The sequence below is a fragment of the Cuculus canorus genome, chromosome 23 (genome assembly GCF_017976375.1).
Source record: "Cuculus canorus isolate bCucCan1 chromosome 23, bCucCan1.pri, whole genome shotgun sequence".
In the NCBI taxonomy this organism is placed as follows: domain Eukaryota; kingdom Metazoa; phylum Chordata; class Aves; order Cuculiformes; family Cuculidae; genus Cuculus; species Cuculus canorus.
Genome location: NC_071423.1, coordinates 1,609,628 through 1,626,424, shown reverse-complemented (window position 1 = coordinate 1,626,424; position 16,797 = coordinate 1,609,628). Strand labels below are relative to the sequence as shown.

The 16,797-nt window shown below is 47.9% G+C and overlaps 1 protein-coding gene across 9 annotated transcripts in view; it reads left to right on the top strand.

The window, feature by feature from the left end:
- The window catches only part of ARHGAP32 (Rho GTPase activating protein 32), a 274,980-nt gene that overhangs the window by 246,817 nt on the left and 11,366 nt on the right, over positions 1–16,797 (top strand). For all 9 annotated transcript variants that reach the window (XM_054086884.1, XM_054086883.1, XM_054086888.1 and 6 more), the window contains 5 exons: positions 5,081–5,183; positions 8,297–8,441; positions 9,111–9,193; positions 13,360–13,467; positions 14,966–15,111. In XM_054086884.1, the coding sequence (XP_053942859.1) occupies positions 5,081–5,183; positions 8,297–8,441; positions 9,111–9,193; positions 13,360–13,467; positions 14,966–15,111 (585 nt within the window). The remainder of the gene's footprint in view (positions 1–5,080; positions 5,184–8,296; positions 8,442–9,110; positions 9,194–13,359; positions 13,468–14,965; positions 15,112–16,797) is intronic.

The following is a 16,797-nucleotide window of genomic DNA, read 5'->3' as shown; positions in this document are numbered from 1 at the left end:
TGAGACCGCCGCTGCTAGAGGGGAGCTCGATGGGAGGCCACGTCCCCCAGGCTGAACAAATAGTTCTGATTCCAGTAACGTGCTAAGAAAATAGTAACAAAAATAAAGCCAACCTTCCAAAACCAAGGGAGGGGGAACATTATGAGAGATTAAAAAGGAAAAAAAAAAACAACCTCCAAGATGATAGGAAAGGCAAAGCGCTGGATTTTGAGATGAATCAAAATGTTCTTCAGAATGAAAACTATAAAACTTCTGCGCCTACTTAATGGCAAAGAATTAACCAGTTAATGAGCCCTAGGAGATGCAATAAAGCTTTCAGACCAGCTGAGAGATGCTTAGGAATGAGCTGAGTGAATTCCTTGAGCTGCTGCGGTGATGAAAGGTGCTGCGGTCTCCATTGGTGAAGCGTCTGCGTTCCCAGCCTTTTGCGCATCGTTGCCTGGAAATACCTGTTATTTGAGACATTGAGGGAAGGAAGGAAGGAAGGAAGGAAGGAAGGAAGGAAGGAAGGAAGGAAGGAAGGAAGGAAGGAAGGGGAGAAGGTGATGGATTTTGGAACAGGAGATGTGTACGGTGCTGAGGTTCTCACAAAGAGGTCGGTGTTCGAATGAAGCACTTGCTGGTGGGTTTTCACAGGCTGAGGTGGTGACCTCGTTGCAGAGAGATTATCTGAGGTCAGCGGCTGGAGGTGATGCGGCTCAGGCAAGGAATAAAGCCAACTGTGGACATTAGTGCATGGGAACTATATACCTGCCTGGGAACACGGAACTGGAAAGGGCTGTGTCTAATGGCTTTGGGTACCGCAGTATAAAAAGGACCCAAAGCTACTGGAGAGCATCCAGAGGAGGGCATGGAGCTGGAGGAGGGTTTAGAGGGGAAACCATAGGAGGAGTGGCTAAAGTCCCTTGGTCTGTTCAGCCTGCAGAAGAGGAGACTGAGAGGAGACCCAATTGTGCTCTTCCTCACAAGGGGAAGAGGAGGAGCAGGCACTGAGTTCTTCTCTCTGGACCTGAGGGACTGGCAGGAAGATGCCAGGAGAGGGTTAGGTTGGATGTTAGGAGAAGGTTATTCCCCCAGAGGGTGGTGGAGCTCTGGAACAGCTCCCAGGGAAGCAGTCACAGCTCCAAGCTGACAATATTCCAGAAGCGTTTCGCCAATGCTCTCAGCCCCACAGTGTGAATTGGGGTTGTTCTGTGCAGGGACAGGAGTTGGACTTGATGATTCTTGTAGGTCCCTTCCAACTCAGAGATTGCTGGGGCTGAAGGAATATCCCGTGTTACCCTGTGCGTGCTCCCTGTGTGCGTCTCTCCCAAAGTGGTTGCTCATGGCAGCTGTTGGAAACCAAGTGCTGAGCTCAGTGGACCTCTATGACTGTTAATGCAAACCACGTGTGTCATCAAGCCTGATTGTCATAACTGCAGGAAACCGCAGTAATTAACAGGCATTAATAGAGTTTTAGTGTAGATGCTGCTACATCCTGTGAGAAGAAATCCCTATCAGTTTCCCACTGCGATGCATCTGAGACTCCTTTCGCATCCAAATCCGGTGGCTGGTTTGGGATCTAGAAGCCAAAATGAGGACCTGAACACTGAGAAGTTCACCTCTGCAGCAGGGGAGGGATTTGTGCTGCAGAGATAGCTACCGGAAGAAGTCAAACGGTGATGTCAGGAGACACCGTAGGCGGTGGTCTTGGTAAAGCAAAAACTCACAAAGCGAAGTCTTAGCTCGAGCCGTCGTCCTGTTTCGTTCTGGTGGCAACAAACACTGTTCCCTTCACACATCTGCATGTGCAGGTCCATAAGCATGGAAAATTATGTTGACTAAAGGGCTTGGGATTCAAAGGGGAGGGGAGGTTACACACGCATGGAACTGTCAGGTGTCATCTCTGTTCGGAAATCAGAACGATCAAGTCACCATTCCAGCACAGGGCCTACAAGTATAATTATAGCCCTGCCGGAATTGCAGTCACTTCTCCAACCATGCAGAATTCCCCCAAAATATCTGTGCTGCTGTCATGATATATTTAGCTTAAAGAACAGATCGTCCTGGTAACCAGATTAGGAAATGCGTAGAACGAGCCTGCTAGATTTTTTTCAGCATCTATTCACTCTTCTAAGTGCCCAGTAAGGACCTCAGGAGGTGTTGCTGGTGCTGTGTCCCTTGCTGTCCCCCTGCTCTCCCCTGTCCTGATTCCTGCTGTCACAGCAGGTCGTTGCACAGCTGAACTGGTGCATAAATACCGTTCCTACCGTGCTGTTTGTTGACACAGCTAGATAAACCCCACCAGGACGAGCCTTTGGAAACCTGCAGAGCTCGCTCCCAGTGGCACAAACCATCGGTTGGGAAGTGCAGGCAGTGTCCTAGCAGTGGTCGGAGTGTGCAGATAAACAGGAGAGAGTTGCCCCACGTAGTGTGTGCATCGCTCTGCCTCCCACTAGCAATTAAGTAGGCAGGGAATATGCTGCTTGTTTGCTTATTTATTTATCATGGGATCATAGAATGGTTTGGGTTGGAAGGGATATTAAAGATGGTCTAATTCCAACCCCCTGCCATGGGTAGGGACACCTCCCACTGGATCCAGTTGCTCAAAAACCCATCCAACCTGGCCTGGAACCCCTCCAGGGATGGGGCAGCCACCACTGCCTGGGCCAGGGCCTCCCTGCTCTCACTGTGAAGAATTTCTTCCTGATGTTTAATCTAAATCTTCCCCTTCCTATTTAAAACCTTTAATGGCTTTATTTATTTCAACAGGTGCTATAACAACAATACCGAGGGGCTCCTATTCAGATTCCAGTGTGGACCATTGTAGTCTTGGGGGTTTGCAGCTAAGCACCCTTTACTCAATCTTTTGTGATTCTCATAGTCGGGCAGCTGGGAGAGGGAAATGCCACTGATGCGGTGCAGAGCCCAGCAGCCTCGCTTCGTTTGCTAGTGAGATTTGTGACCTCTCAGCTTTTGTAATGGGTAGTGGTGGGACAAGAAACAGATGGACGCCTCACATAGCCTCGCTCGGTTCTCAGGGCAACCAGGATGAGCTTGGATCCTGTGTGTCTGGCCATCTAGGCTGCTGTCTTTTCCCACAGAAGTAAAGAAACCCCTGATTGTGTCAACATCTAAAGCCTTGGCCTTGGCCTTCACTGCAGTGGATGGTGTTCTTCTTATCTCTCAGCTTTTCTGCACCCATTTATACCTGAGTTCCACTTGTCTGCTGATGCTTTAGTGCAACACAGAACATATTTCAGCCCTTTTTGACAGCTGTTGGAGTGTGATACAGCTCCTTCGCTGTCCACTTAAAGCCTTAGAAGCTTTCTTCTCCGAGACACGTTGAACCTCTGTTAAGAGGTAAGCGTTGTCCTGCAGAAATGTTTTAGAAGCAGCGTTAGAAGGTGGGGCTGTCTGTTCCGCCTGCCCTGCTCTCGGGGATTTGGCTCACGTGCTGCAGTCACCGATGCACCTTTTACCAACGTGATTTCCAAGTGGGCATTCGCTCAGCGGTGAGGAGCTGTTGCTAATCCTGGCTCTGGTGCCTAAACATGTGTCTGGTTTCTTCCTCACGCCAGCGGTTGTGGTGCTGCTCAGAGCCCACGAGGCTGCCAGAGGTACCGTTCTTCAGAGCGGATGCTGGAGTTTCCTTCTGCAAATCCTTTCTGGCTGCAGGAGTGGAATTCCCATTGCACCTACAGGGGAGAGCAGAAGGTGATCTTTTCTGTTTCTCTGTCCCAAAAAGCAACATTTGGTTTCCAAGGCTCTTTCCATCCCATTGCTTTACCTGCAAGGGCTCTACTTGCCCCAGAGTCTGCACCTTGTGTTGGAAAACAGCCTGAGATGCTGTAAATGCCGTAAATACCAGAGTCTAACTGGCTTAATTCTGACTGTCTCTTGGTGTCTTCAGGCCCTGAGCCTGCGTGACTGACGTGCCACACAGCTTTCCTTCTATCCTACGCTCAAATGAGGAGCGGATCTGACGTCAGCCCAGGATGCCCCTGCTGATTTCCAGGGAACCATCAAAAATGAGCCTTCTCTCTAGCTGTGAGAGTGCTGCAAGCTGGGAAAAAAAGCAGTGCAGGGGCTTGGGAGGGGAAAGCCTGGAGCATCTAAGTTCAGTAGCACTTCGGAGGAGGGACTGGCAGATGGCATTTGCCGCTTGGTATAAGGGGATTTGCCACATGACCTATTCAGAATCTGTGTCACATGGCAAATTGATCAGACCTGGCATCTAACGTAAGAATAAATCTAGATCATCACAGGAGGTACAGCAAAAAAAAGGGGGTTTGCAGAGGAATCCACAAGGATCTGAGCTTCTTCCAGGAAGATTTGCTCACAAGAGCTCAAGCCTAATTTTCTGTCTGTGTTCAGAGCAGTTGTATCCCCCTTTTATAAATAAAGCAATTTGCTCCTCCTTAAGCTGACGAGGATGGACAGATATCTCCGGCAGTGGATGCTGCATGCGGCTGAGAAGTCAACTGGAAGGAATTGGTTGGTGAAGCGGCTTGAATATTAACTTGACACCTAATTATATCCTCTGGGCTTATTTTTTTCCATTCTGTCATACCCTGGTCTGTCTGCACTTTCTGTGAGCGTGGTACGTTGTGGAGCTATTTAAACGTAGTCACGCTCCAGTAGGCACTGGGGATGGAATTATCAGTTGTAAAAACTCTCCCGGCCCCTGTGCAGAGAGTAGCATCTCCTTCGTGTCTGTATTAGCTGGAGCCAAGCCCTATAGGTTAATCCTATATAGATTTGAAAACAAGAGAGTATCTCCTCAATTCTGTAGCTCTTCTGGAATAGAATTTAACACCGCGGTTCTTGTGGAAGTTGTGATGGGACCTGCGCTGTCTCTGCTTGTCCAGAATTGACTTTTTTCAACCCACTTTGTATCCTGGCATTTCTTTAAAGCAGAGAACACTTCTGACCAGTTTCCACCCCAACTCCTAAAGTTATATTTCTTACAGGCTTTCTCCTCTACAGAAGAACTGAAGCAGTGGCCCAGTTGGGCTTAGTTTATGGCATCTGACGAGACCACAACCTGAACTAGGACTCTAATAACATCCTCGGCTAACCGACACCACTTGTTCTTCAGTCCCCCAGGTCCTCAAGAGCTGCACTGAATTCATTGAGAAGCATGGCATCGTGGATGGAATATATCGCCTGTCTGGGATCGCGTCCAATATTCAGAAGCTACGGTAAGGGCGCTGTTTGACAAACCTGTTTGCAGGGGACGCACGAGGCACACGCTGGGTCCAAAGGCTGTGCTTGCAGCAGCCCGCAGTTCCAGCAGCTCCGATAGGTGTGTGCAGGCTGTAAGCGAGGGATGGAACGCTGGGTTTTCCACTCTTTTGGAGCAGTGCAGGATTGTTCAGTAGACTTTTTGCAGGCAATGGTTTTGCAGGATGGTTTCCTTCAGGGTAGAGTATCAGAAGGCTCTGGGATCGTGGTGTCACTGAGCTGTCACATTTCATTCCTGTTTCCCCTCGCTCCTGGAGCCCTTTTGAGCAGCTGATGTTTTTCCTTGTACTTTGGACTCCTGGCATATTAGCAATTAATTGGTAGCATGCGAGGAATAGTTACATAATTCCTGGTGGGAGGCCTTGGCACGCTGCGAGGGGGAGACTAGGTGTGTGTCCTCCCCAGTGAGGAGCTGCTCTCATCACAGCAAATACTCTTTATCCTTCTGTGAGGCTGTTTTTCCTCCCATCATTTGATGTGCATTTTTCTGTTGTTAGAAGACTGAGAGAACCTAGTGGGATGTGACTAATTCCGATGTTGATCCCAGGCCCATGGCCTCCCAGAGGCAGCAAAGGCGTATTTTTCATATCAAGGATATCTTTTCTGTACCAGCTATTCCCAAGTTCAGTGGACAGCTTTGAGCCAGTACAGTTACAGTACAAACCCCTGTCTAGATGGGCTTATTCTGGTTCAGCTTAATCCTGTTTCTCATCACAGCAATTCCATTTTAGCATTCTGCTCCCGAGGCTTTGATATGCAGACTCCAAAGCCTCTGATTGTAGCTGTTGCCCACAGCAATCTTGGCTGAATAAAATGTTTGCCCTTGCTTCAATTGCATCCCTTTAATTCTCCATTTTGACTTGTGCTGGATCGTCTTTCTAATCGCTGCCCTAGTCCTTTTTTTTTCCCCTTTATGTTGCCAAGACCATTTTCTCCTTCAGTGTTTTCCAAAGGTGCTTTAAAAATGGTTTTCTAAAACTTTATTGACATAATTCCCTGGTACAGGACAGAGAATGAAGTGACAGCCTATTTTCAGTTTTCTGAGATATTCCAAAGACAAAAGGAGGGGAGTACCTGGCATAACTTGCAGATTCACTCCCCATTGTTAGTCTAAATCACTACAGATTTCCATGAGTGTTTGGTTAATGTAGATGTTGCTCTGCTGTAGTTTCCAGCTATATAAACAGATCATTAGGCTTATTTCAAAGCTAGAGCTGCAGTATCCTTATAAATGAGTCACTCTTCTTAAGTTTCACACAGAAGGATTAGATCTCTGGGATTTAAAGGACTTTTTGGTTGGAGAGAAAGTTAGAGAATTTATTCCACATGGGAGATTGACTGTAGGACAGAGGTTGGCTCTTCAGCAGCGCGGTAGCTGGCAGGCAAACCGGAGCGAGTGTTGAGCTGTTGGGTGTATCCCTGTGTTCTGGCTTCTTTTGACAGGCGGTGAAGTTGTATTCTGCTAACAAAATCTTCTCTTGGGGTCCAAAGAAACAGTAGGTACTTCTTGAAACAGCCAGTACAGAGAAAAGAAAGGCTGGATGTAGCTGAGCTTCCCTTCCTTCACTCCATATTCAGCTTCTGCAGGGGCGTGAGTTTTATTCCTAGGGAAAATACTTTGGAGTACCAGGAGTCCTGGAGTAGGGCAGGATCTGGCCAGAGGATTTCAGCCCAGGCCAAGTGTATTTATATGGAAAGAGCTGGTGTCTTTCCTTGATCTCCCTTCTCTGGAGCCAAGGGCAGGAATTCAATTTCTCTCCCAGTTATGAGTAGGTGATGAGTCGGATGGCGCTGTGGGAGCTGTATGTACTGAACACTGAGGGCTGTGGCTCCAGGCAATCCATCCGCTGGGGAGAGCAGAGGTCTTTATTCCCTCCTTTTATGCTGTCTTTGGAATGCGGAGCTGGGATGGACTATTCACCCCCTCCTGCCCACAGCCTGGCGGAGTACAAGTGGCTTCCCTGGCGTGGCCGTTGTGCCCAGGGCAAGGCAGGAGCGCCTTCTGCTCGGGGAAGGGCTCTATGTTAGACGCTGCGGTTACAAATACGCCTCCTGTCCTGGACGTGGACACAAACTGGTTCTGTCCTGTAGGCACCGAGAGCTGAGCTCCGCATCCCGAAGGCTTGTTTTACCTTGTGTTAGAAACTGCCTGACTTGGATGATGGAGAAGCCACCCAGCCCCTGACACTGCTGAGCTTGTGGTGTTGACAGGATGATTCCCCACATCAACAATAGGTGGTTTTGGTTTATACCTTCAAGCTGTCGCAGGGAAAACGAGCTTTAGCTGGCACAGCCCTGCTCTGGCAGCACCATGTGCCCCAGCTCGCCGTGCCAGCGCCTGCAAATCCCTCCTGCTAAGCTGAAACAGTACTCCCATGCACAGATTGGAGCAGCGAGCCAGCCCTTGGCCTTCTAAGCTCAGCTTTTATTTCCTAAATGGTGGTGATTTTGGTTTTTCTCTCTCTGAAAACCCAGGGACTGCTCGGGGATTTTCTTCCTGTGGTTGCTGGCTCTCTCCCCCCTGCAGCAGAGGCTGCTCAGCTCACCAGCTCATCTCCAGGGGGGGTTCTGCGCACGCTCCTCTCCATGTGCAGCAGCTGCCGATGGCATTGCTGTTCCGGCACTGCTGTTCCGCATCGCTTTATCGCTTCAGTTTGCAGACCTTTGAAATGCAAAAGGACAGTGGCTTTCCTTCAGGCCTGTGCGCAGCGCTGCTTCTCGGGGGCAGCTCCCAGTCACAGCCCTTGGGAGTGGAATACTCACATTGTCTCCATGGTCTCGAAGATGCTTTCTGGAGGCTTTGTGAGAGGCCCTGGGATTGCAGACTAGCCAATCCGTTCTAAAACTCAGTGAAAATACCATATTAGAAAAAAAAAAAAGCCTAATTTTGGAAAAATGTGGTCTAGCAGCATCACAACCGCTGGTCGTGTGGCTTTGGTGACTTGAGTATTTTTTTTTTTTCCTGTAAATCACAAACCCCTTTCTTCTCTTAACTGTAATTTTCGCTGGGTTTCATTTTCATTCCTCCTTTCCAAACCCTTTTGCCTATTTTTTCTGTTCTCATTCCCAGCCACGAGTTTGACTCTGAGCAGATTCCTGACTTGACAAAGGATATTTACATCCAAGACATCCACTGCGTGGGCTCCCTCTGCAAACTGTACTTCCGCGAGCTCCCAAATCCGCTGCTGACCTATCAACTCTATGAGAAGTTCTCAGTGAGTACGAGGCAATGCCTTTCCCCTTCAGCTTGGCTTCGTCTGCGCAGGCTGAACACAGAAACACTGCAAAGGAGCCAGCAGCAAGTTGAACCTGGCTTCCACACACCTTTCTCTGTCTTGGTGGTATCTCCACAACGACCAGCCTAGCAGCAGCCAGGTTTGTGCTCCCCACACACCACATTCCCGCTGCTGGTGGCATCCTGCCATTCCAGAAGCGTGGCAGCGCCCCAGGGTTGAGGTCCCTTTGCTGTTTCCCTTGTTGTTTAGCTCACAGGTGCCTTGTCCCCCCGTGCCCTACCATGTCGAGTCCACATTTGGAGCCCCAGGAGAAGGCCTGGGGACACTAACAGTGCTTCAAAGGAATTCCCCAAGGATTTCTCAAACAAGAGTGGGATTAGCAGCAAATATTACTTTGAGCCAACACCCTCTGCAAGGAATTGTACTGTACAAATAAGCTGTAAAGTGGCCCAGATCTTGATTTACTTGGCCTTTCTCACCTTACCTGCGTGCTGGTCTGTTGCGAAGGGACAGGCGCCTCTCTGAAGGTGGAGCAGAGCAGCAGAATCCACCTCACTGCTGAAGGACACTACATTTGCCATGGTACAAGATGCTTTGGCAGATATCTAGTCTTATTTGCAGCTAAAGTCCCTTCCTTCCTTGTTCCAGGATGCCGTTTCTGCTGCTACAGATGAGGAGCGGTTGGTTAAAATCCACGATGTCATCCAGCAGCTGCCTCCTCCTCACTACAGGTCAGTGCTGCCCTCTGGTTACGGCTCGGGGTTTACGAGAAAGGATGCGAGTGCAGTGTTCCCCCTCGAGACAGCTGCCCTCTGTCTCTATTAAAATGGTTTATTGCCCAGTTACAAGTGGGGTTCCCCAGGGCTCGGTACTGGTCCAGCTCTGTTCAATGTCTTTATCAATGACCTGGATGAAGGCATTGAGTGCACCCTCAGCAAGTTTGCAGATGACACTAAGCTGGGAGGAAGTGTGGATCTGCTGGAGGGTAGGGAGGCTCTGCAAAGGGATCTGAACAGGCTGGACTGCTGGGCCGAGACCAATGGGATGAGGTTTAACAAGGCCAAATGCCGGGTCTTGCACTTGGGGCACAACAACCCCGTGCAGTGCTACAGACTGGGGGAAGAGTGGCTGGAGAGCTGCACGGAGGAGAAGGACCTGGGGGTGATGGTTGACAGCCGACTGAACATGAGCCAGCAGTGTGCCCAGGGGGCCAAGAAGGCCAAAGGCATCTTGGCTTGGATCAGAAATGGGGTCACCAGCAGGTCCAGGGAGGTTATTCTCCCTCTGTACTCAGCACTGGTGAGACCGCACCTTGAGTACTGTGTTCAGTTCTGGACCCCTCACCACAAGAAGGATGTTGAGGCTCTGGAACGTGTCCAGAAAAGAGCAACGATGCTGGTGAAGGGGCTGGAGAACAAGTCTTATGAGGAGCGGCTGAGAGAGCTGGGGTTGTTTAGCCTGGAGAAGGCTGAGGGGAGACCTTATTGCTCTCTACAACTGCCTGAAAGGAGGTTGTGGAGAGGAGGGAGCTGGGCTCTTCTCCCAAGTGACAGGGGACAGGACAAGGGGGAATGGCCTGAAGCTCTGCCAGGGGAGGTTCAGGTTGGATATCAGAAAAAAATTCTTCATGGAAAGAGTCATCGGGCACTGGAACAGCTGCCCAGGGAGGGGGTCGAGTCGCCTTCCCTGGAGGTGTTTAAGGAATGGGTGGATGAAGTGCTGAGGGACATGGTTTAGGGAGTGTTAGGAATGGTTGGACTCGATGATCCAGTGGGTCCTTTCCAACCTGGTGATTCTATGATTCTATGATATATAAAGTGGATTTATATTTTAATTAGCTCATTGCCAGACAAACACTACATACTTGGCGCAGTTTTATTTGACTTCCTAGCGCTGTGTAGGGGCAGAGAGAAGCAGGTTCTGTCAGAAGGGACCGATATCACGAAGGAAATCGTTTTACTGGGAGGGCAGCACAAAACCAGTTCTAGGAATCACAACTGAAGTGAAATGTAGCCAAAAAAAATTGGTTCAGGCCTTCAGTTTGATTTGGTCAAGTGTTTGTCATCTCCAGTTTCCAACCCTGCAGCAATAATAGTAACCAACAAACTGTAACAGTGCTATCTTTGAAGAACTATATAATAGAGTGTTTAAGAATCACCAATTATAATATAGGATAGTTTAGGTTGGAAGAGACCTCAAAGCCCATCCAGTCCCACCTCTGCCATGGGCGGGGACACCTCCCACTGGATCAGGGGCTCCAAGCCCCATCCAACCTGGCCTGGAACCCCTCCAGGGATGGGGCAGCCACCACTGCTCTGGGCAACCTGGGCCAGGGCCTCCCCACCCTCACTGGGAAGAATTTCTTCCTTATATCTAGTCTGAATTTGCCATGGAATCATCGAAGAGATGGACGTGAGGGCCATCTGGCTGCGGCATCTGTCTCTCCATTGATCACCAGGGTTGATTTGGCTCATCTGGCCATCTTAGTATTAATAACTGAATTGTGATGTATGGTGTTGCGTCTTGGCTAAGTGTAATAGCGCGTTAAGTTCTTTAATATTAAAAATTATGGCCGGGTATAGCAAAAAGGCATCAGACAAAAAAATATGGTGAGTCCTATTAATAGGTAATACTGTATGTTAATGAGTCTATAAACAGCATTAATAACTAATTATTGTAATGATGGTTAGTAGTAAGTATGGTAAGTAGTCTTCATCACTTATGTCTTGTAATTGGTGTAAACAGCTAATTGCAATGTGTCTTGACAGTTATTTGCCTATCAGTAGCTGTTATAATTAGCTGGACCAGTTGTGGTGCTGTATCCTGAGTAGTTCCGCTGAACATGCCCGGTGTCTGCAGGTGGATATTTGGCTGTGGATGTCTAATTATCATACTTGATGATAATCATCAACTGGCCGATCAGTTTATGGTTGTTGGCTCACCAGTGGTGGTGCCTGGAGATGATGTTTGGCTGATAGTGTCCAATTGTAATCTTTGATAATCGTCAGTCATTTCTACTTCTACTGTATGTTATTTTGCAGAACCAGTTATAATTCAGTATCCTGGCGTAGAGGCTGACTGTAACGCATAAAGATAGTTATTTATGATGATTTCTGCTAATAAATATTTAAATTTATTTATTTTAATGTACGGTGATTATATGGGCAATTGCAGTGCTGTACCTGCGTGGTATAAATAACTTGTAATATGATATATGAATATCATAACTTGTAATATGATATATGATATTGTAGTATATATATGATATTGTAGTATGATATATGAATATCAGTATCTTATTATATAGTCATTAGTCTTAACTAATTAGTTAACCATTCTAATGTGTTACAAGCTGCAACTGTGTGCTACTTGCTATTTAAATAACATTAATTAGTATAATAACTGGTAGTTCATATTCACTAATTGTAATATTTAATGTTAATTAATTGATTAGGGCCTTCAAGAGGATCTTATCAAAAGTAATCTCATCCCTTCCATCTCATTTTCTCGCGTGCATTCCACCTTTTCCCTAAAATGACTCTTAGTTTATGTGGCGGACAGACTTGTTTAACTTGGAGATGGTACTCTCTGTGTGTCTGGGGCATGGGAGGCACTGGATGCCAAACGGTGTGGGTGGACGAGGCTGCTGCTCTCTTCCTTTCCTGAGGTTTGCATAGAAAGAGAAAAAAAAAAACCACTTTATTTTTCTGCAACTCTGTGATGCTGCAGGTACCAAACAGTCTGGGTGCTGGAGATGCCTGCTTTGTTTCCATCCAGGAACATCCATCTTCAGGCCTTAGAATCATAGAATCACAGAATAGTTTGGGTTGGAAGGGAACTTAAAGGTCATCCAATTCAACTCCCTGCCACAGGCAGGGACATCCCACTGGATCAGGGGCTCCAAGCCCCCATCCAACCTGGCCTGGAACCCCTCCAGGGATGGGGCAGCCACCACTGCTCTGGGCAACCTGGGCCAGGGCGTCACCACTCTCACGGGGAAGAAATTCTTCCTTATGTCCAGTCTAAACCCGCCCCTCTCCAGTTTATTCCCCGTTCCCCCTCACTCTATCCCCACAGGCCTTTGTGAACAGCCCTTCTCCAGCTTTCTTGTAGCCCCTTCAGGTACTGGGAGGTCGCTGTATGGTCTCCTCGGAGGCCTTACCCGTTTGGGAATGACAGGTCCCACAATCAGCTCTTCCCCATTCCCCAGCCCCCCCAAAAAATAGGTTTGTACAGGCAAAAAGCCAGGGATGCTGCCAGGCAACAGCACGGAGGAGGGGGACATCAGCATTTTCATAACCACCGTGCGCTCCCTTCTCCTCATGGAATGTTGAATATAAAAAAAAAAACAACTTTTTTTTCAATGTGAACAGAAGCCTCTGAACCTGTATCTGCTGCATATATCTGTAAGAAACCTGTACTGGGTAATTTCATAAGTAGAATTCGCATACAATGCGCTGGTTTTCAGTATCCTGGGGTGTCGTAAGAAGCACTCCTGCCCTTTCCGAGCTCACTTTTCAGCATCCTTCCACCCCTCCGGGATTGCTGTTGCAGTGAAGCAGCCAAGTGATGGGTTTCCAGGGCGCTCCACTTCTAGATCCTGCCGTGCTGGGGGCATGTCAGTTGTTCCCATCCCTCTCCGTGTTCTCTGATCCAGCCCTTGGACTGATCGCGGGTGCTTTGGCTGTCTCTTCATTGAGCCTGGGCAGATCAGGCGAGACTCCCCTCACCCCACTGTGATTATTTGCTAAAGACAACTCAGTCTCGGGGTACAGTTTAACACGTTTTGCCATGAGCTGTCAAACCAAGAGGCGACAATAATCTGGGGTTTGTTTTGTGAATTACAGCGTGGCTTTGCTCAGTGGCGCTGAACGTTTGCCTGTCTCCTGTTTTCCAGGACACTAGAGTTCCTGATGAGACACTTAGCCCGTCTAGCTGATTACTGCTCCATCACAAACATGCACACCAAGAACTTAGCAATCGTCTGGGCTCCAAACCTCCTCAGGTATGCTCTTTTTTCTTTCCTTTTTCTATACAAAATAAGTTTTTATATTTATATCACAGTCAGATACCTGCTCTCCACAAAATCACAGCTTTCAGCAGCTGAGAAAGAGCTCTTCCTTTCTTCCACCCAATCTGTTTTCTCCTCCAGTACAGTTTCCAGTGGGAAGTTCTAAGCAGGGGACTGAGACCAACTCCTGAACTAGTGATGTGAAACTGTCCCCGCTGTTATCAGGGGAACCACGCAGAGAGAGCGCCATGGTCTTATTCTGTCCCACCACAGTGCCCTTCCACTGACTGCAGTTAAAGGAATGATTCCCTCCAGCCCTCTTGTCTGATGATCATTTCCCCTCTCCTGCTTCCACGAGCCTAGTGTGCCCTTGATCATCCAAGGAAAATTTGTTCAGTGGCATCACTGATTTCCCAGTGCATCGGTCTCTAGAGTCTAATTTGACAGCTTTTGGCTGCAAAAATTCAGACTTACGGAAACGATCGGGGATAAATCTGTCCCCTAAAATTTGTTTTGAATGCGCATAACAGGGCAGCTTAAAATTAATGATGTCATTTTAAAATTTTGCTTTAAAAGAAAAAAAGAAAGAAAATCACCCTGCCCTCTATTGTATTGATCCTCTGGACTGCTTTTGTTCCCAACCTGAGAAATCTGAGTCATAGATTCCCCAGTGTGCAGTTAATGAGGGTAAGCTCTTTCCTTCTTGCTGGCAATTCACCCACAAGCAGTCAAACGCTCTCATTTGAGTTTGTTTTTGTGACTATCAGGGTACTTGCTGAGCAGGATCAGTTGGAGGCATTCTCTGCTAAGGGAAAAATCGCATTAGGAGGCCACAGTGAGTTTTGTACAGAGCCACTGCATTAACTGCTGCCGTCCATAGTATCAGGAAAAAAGCTAGCAAAAAGCTCCCCACTTTGTGTAGGAGCACATTGACCTCAATCCTGACCTGCCACACGCTCCTTGTCCTTCCAGACCTGGTGTTCATAGAATCAGGGAATGATTTGGGTTGGAAGGGACCTCAAATCCCATCCAGTTCCACCCCCTGCCATGGGCAGGGACACCTCCCACTGGATCAGGGGCTCCAAGCCCCATCCAACCTGGCCTGGAACCCCTCCAGAGCCACCACTGCTCTGGGCAACCTGGGCCAGGGCCTCCAGAAACCCTCACAGCAACATTTCTTCCTAAGATCTCACCTGAGTCTCCCCTCTTTCAGCTTCAAACCATTCCTCCTCATCCTATCCCTGCCCTCCCCAGCTTTTCTCTAGGCCCCGATCCTCTTGCTATTTCATTAAGACTCAAACCTGAACCTCAGATGTGGATATCAATCACTGCAGTCAGCGTGATCATTTCTGTAGTGCTGGGATGAGATTTGATCTCTTAACAAGCAGCCAGGCACAAAAGCTTGACACATGCCGAAGCCTTACCCAAAAGGAGCACGTTTTCCTGTGTTCTTCTGCCTGTCTGCATTTCATTTAATCTGACTTTTCTTCAGATCGAAGCAAATAGAGTCTGCCTGCTTCAGTGGGACAGCTGCCTTCATGGAGGTGCGAATCCAGTCCGTAGTTGTGGAATTCATCTTGAACCATGTGGATGTCCTCTTCAGTTCCAAACTCAGCTCAGTCATACGGGATGGAGCAGGTGAGCATCTTCCTCCACTAGTTTACCTTAATCAAAAAAAGGTATCAGACACTCAGTGGGGCTCTGAGCCTCCTCAGGGACATTTGAAATAGTTTTTCACTATAACACAGAGGACAGAATTCTAGGTTGATGATGTTAGAACAGGCAAATACAGCTTGGTTTTAGAAATGGCTATTGGTACCTTTCTTAGAAGCCAAGGATGCTTTGCAGAAATCCACATCTTAACGTTTGGTTTCTACTTTTATGTCCTAGGACTGATGAATCATAAAGAATTTCTTAAATCTTTGTCCTTCCTCTTCTTTTTACAACCAACAGTGTCGATGCTCTGCATGTTTATCCATTTGAGCTGTCTTGCAGTACAACACGCGACCTGTCTGCCCCGATCAGCACCTTAGAACATAAGAACTGAACTGATATAAAGAAAGCTCTCTGTATTCCACAGTGTTGGCACTAAGAAACTTAGTCTTGCTCTTAAAGGGCATATTTTGACATCTGGTACCCTGATTATTTCCTCTGCACAGTCTGTGTTCGTTAGCAGTGCCTGCAGCCACGTGGCTCACTCTGCGCTCCCCTACAGCTCTTGCCCAGTTCCCAGCTCGTGTTGTTGATTCATGGCTTTAGGATGAGGAACAAAGTGCAACCCATTAGTGCCCAACCCTGGAGCGCTGGAAACGTCATTCAGCCTTGGAACCTACAAATTCCCTTGAGTAGCTGCTAAGGCCAAAAGTGCACCCGTTCCATTGAAAAGGAACAGAGTTGCACCAGGAGGAAAGTTTACTCTGTCTGTCAGATCAACAGACATGGATAACACAAGCTATTATTACTCCTAAGCAGCACTAAGCGTGTACCATCTGCTTTGATAACCTGAAAAGTGAACAGGTTACCACAACCTATGGAGTGCAAATACCTGTTTTTCCAGTGTATTTGCTGCTCCCTACTTTTAAACAAGCCCTGCCTCTCCCGAAGGTTGCAGAGTTCCTCCAAGTTCAGCTTTTTTAAAGCAATTTTAAGTCAACAGGAGCCAGGGGTTAGCTTGGCTGAACAGTAATAGCCCACAGCAGGCTGAGCTCTGCCAGGGGAAGATAAGTATGTTAAGAGTCCGAGCCAAATGATTATCCAGGCTTAGAATGGACCATGTAAATTCAGCTAATTGTTTAATAACTTGGTCATTCGCATTCAGCGTACTCTGACACAGAACTGGCAGGGAGAAGGGTCAGGCTGTTTCACAGCGTATCAGCCAAGCGCAGGAGTACTGCGCTGCAGCAAGGCAGCATCCTCAACTGTGCTTCCAGGAGCCTCTGGTTTTGAGTATGGCTTCTAACAGGCAGGTACGGGTAAGAGGAGGAAGGACGAACTCACCCACACTCTTTTACTGAGGTGAGAAAAACCACATGAACACCTTTATATAAGCAAACAAAAGCTGTCTGCTTTTACGTGAGGCTTCTTGTGCTCCTCTGCAGCGCTCTCGTCTGCACTGCAAGCTCCTCTAACAGATCCAAGCAGAAGGAGGCAGCATCAGCTGCTCGTACAAAAATGTACATGCTCATCTCATCTCCAAAAACAAGCACGAGGTGTAAAAAGGCCACGAGCAAGACCCACGGCTTGATCCTATTTATTGTGTCTATCTGCATGTTGGTTTGTAGCAACTTCAGTCACAGATGGCTTTTCCTGTTGCACCCAGAGGTG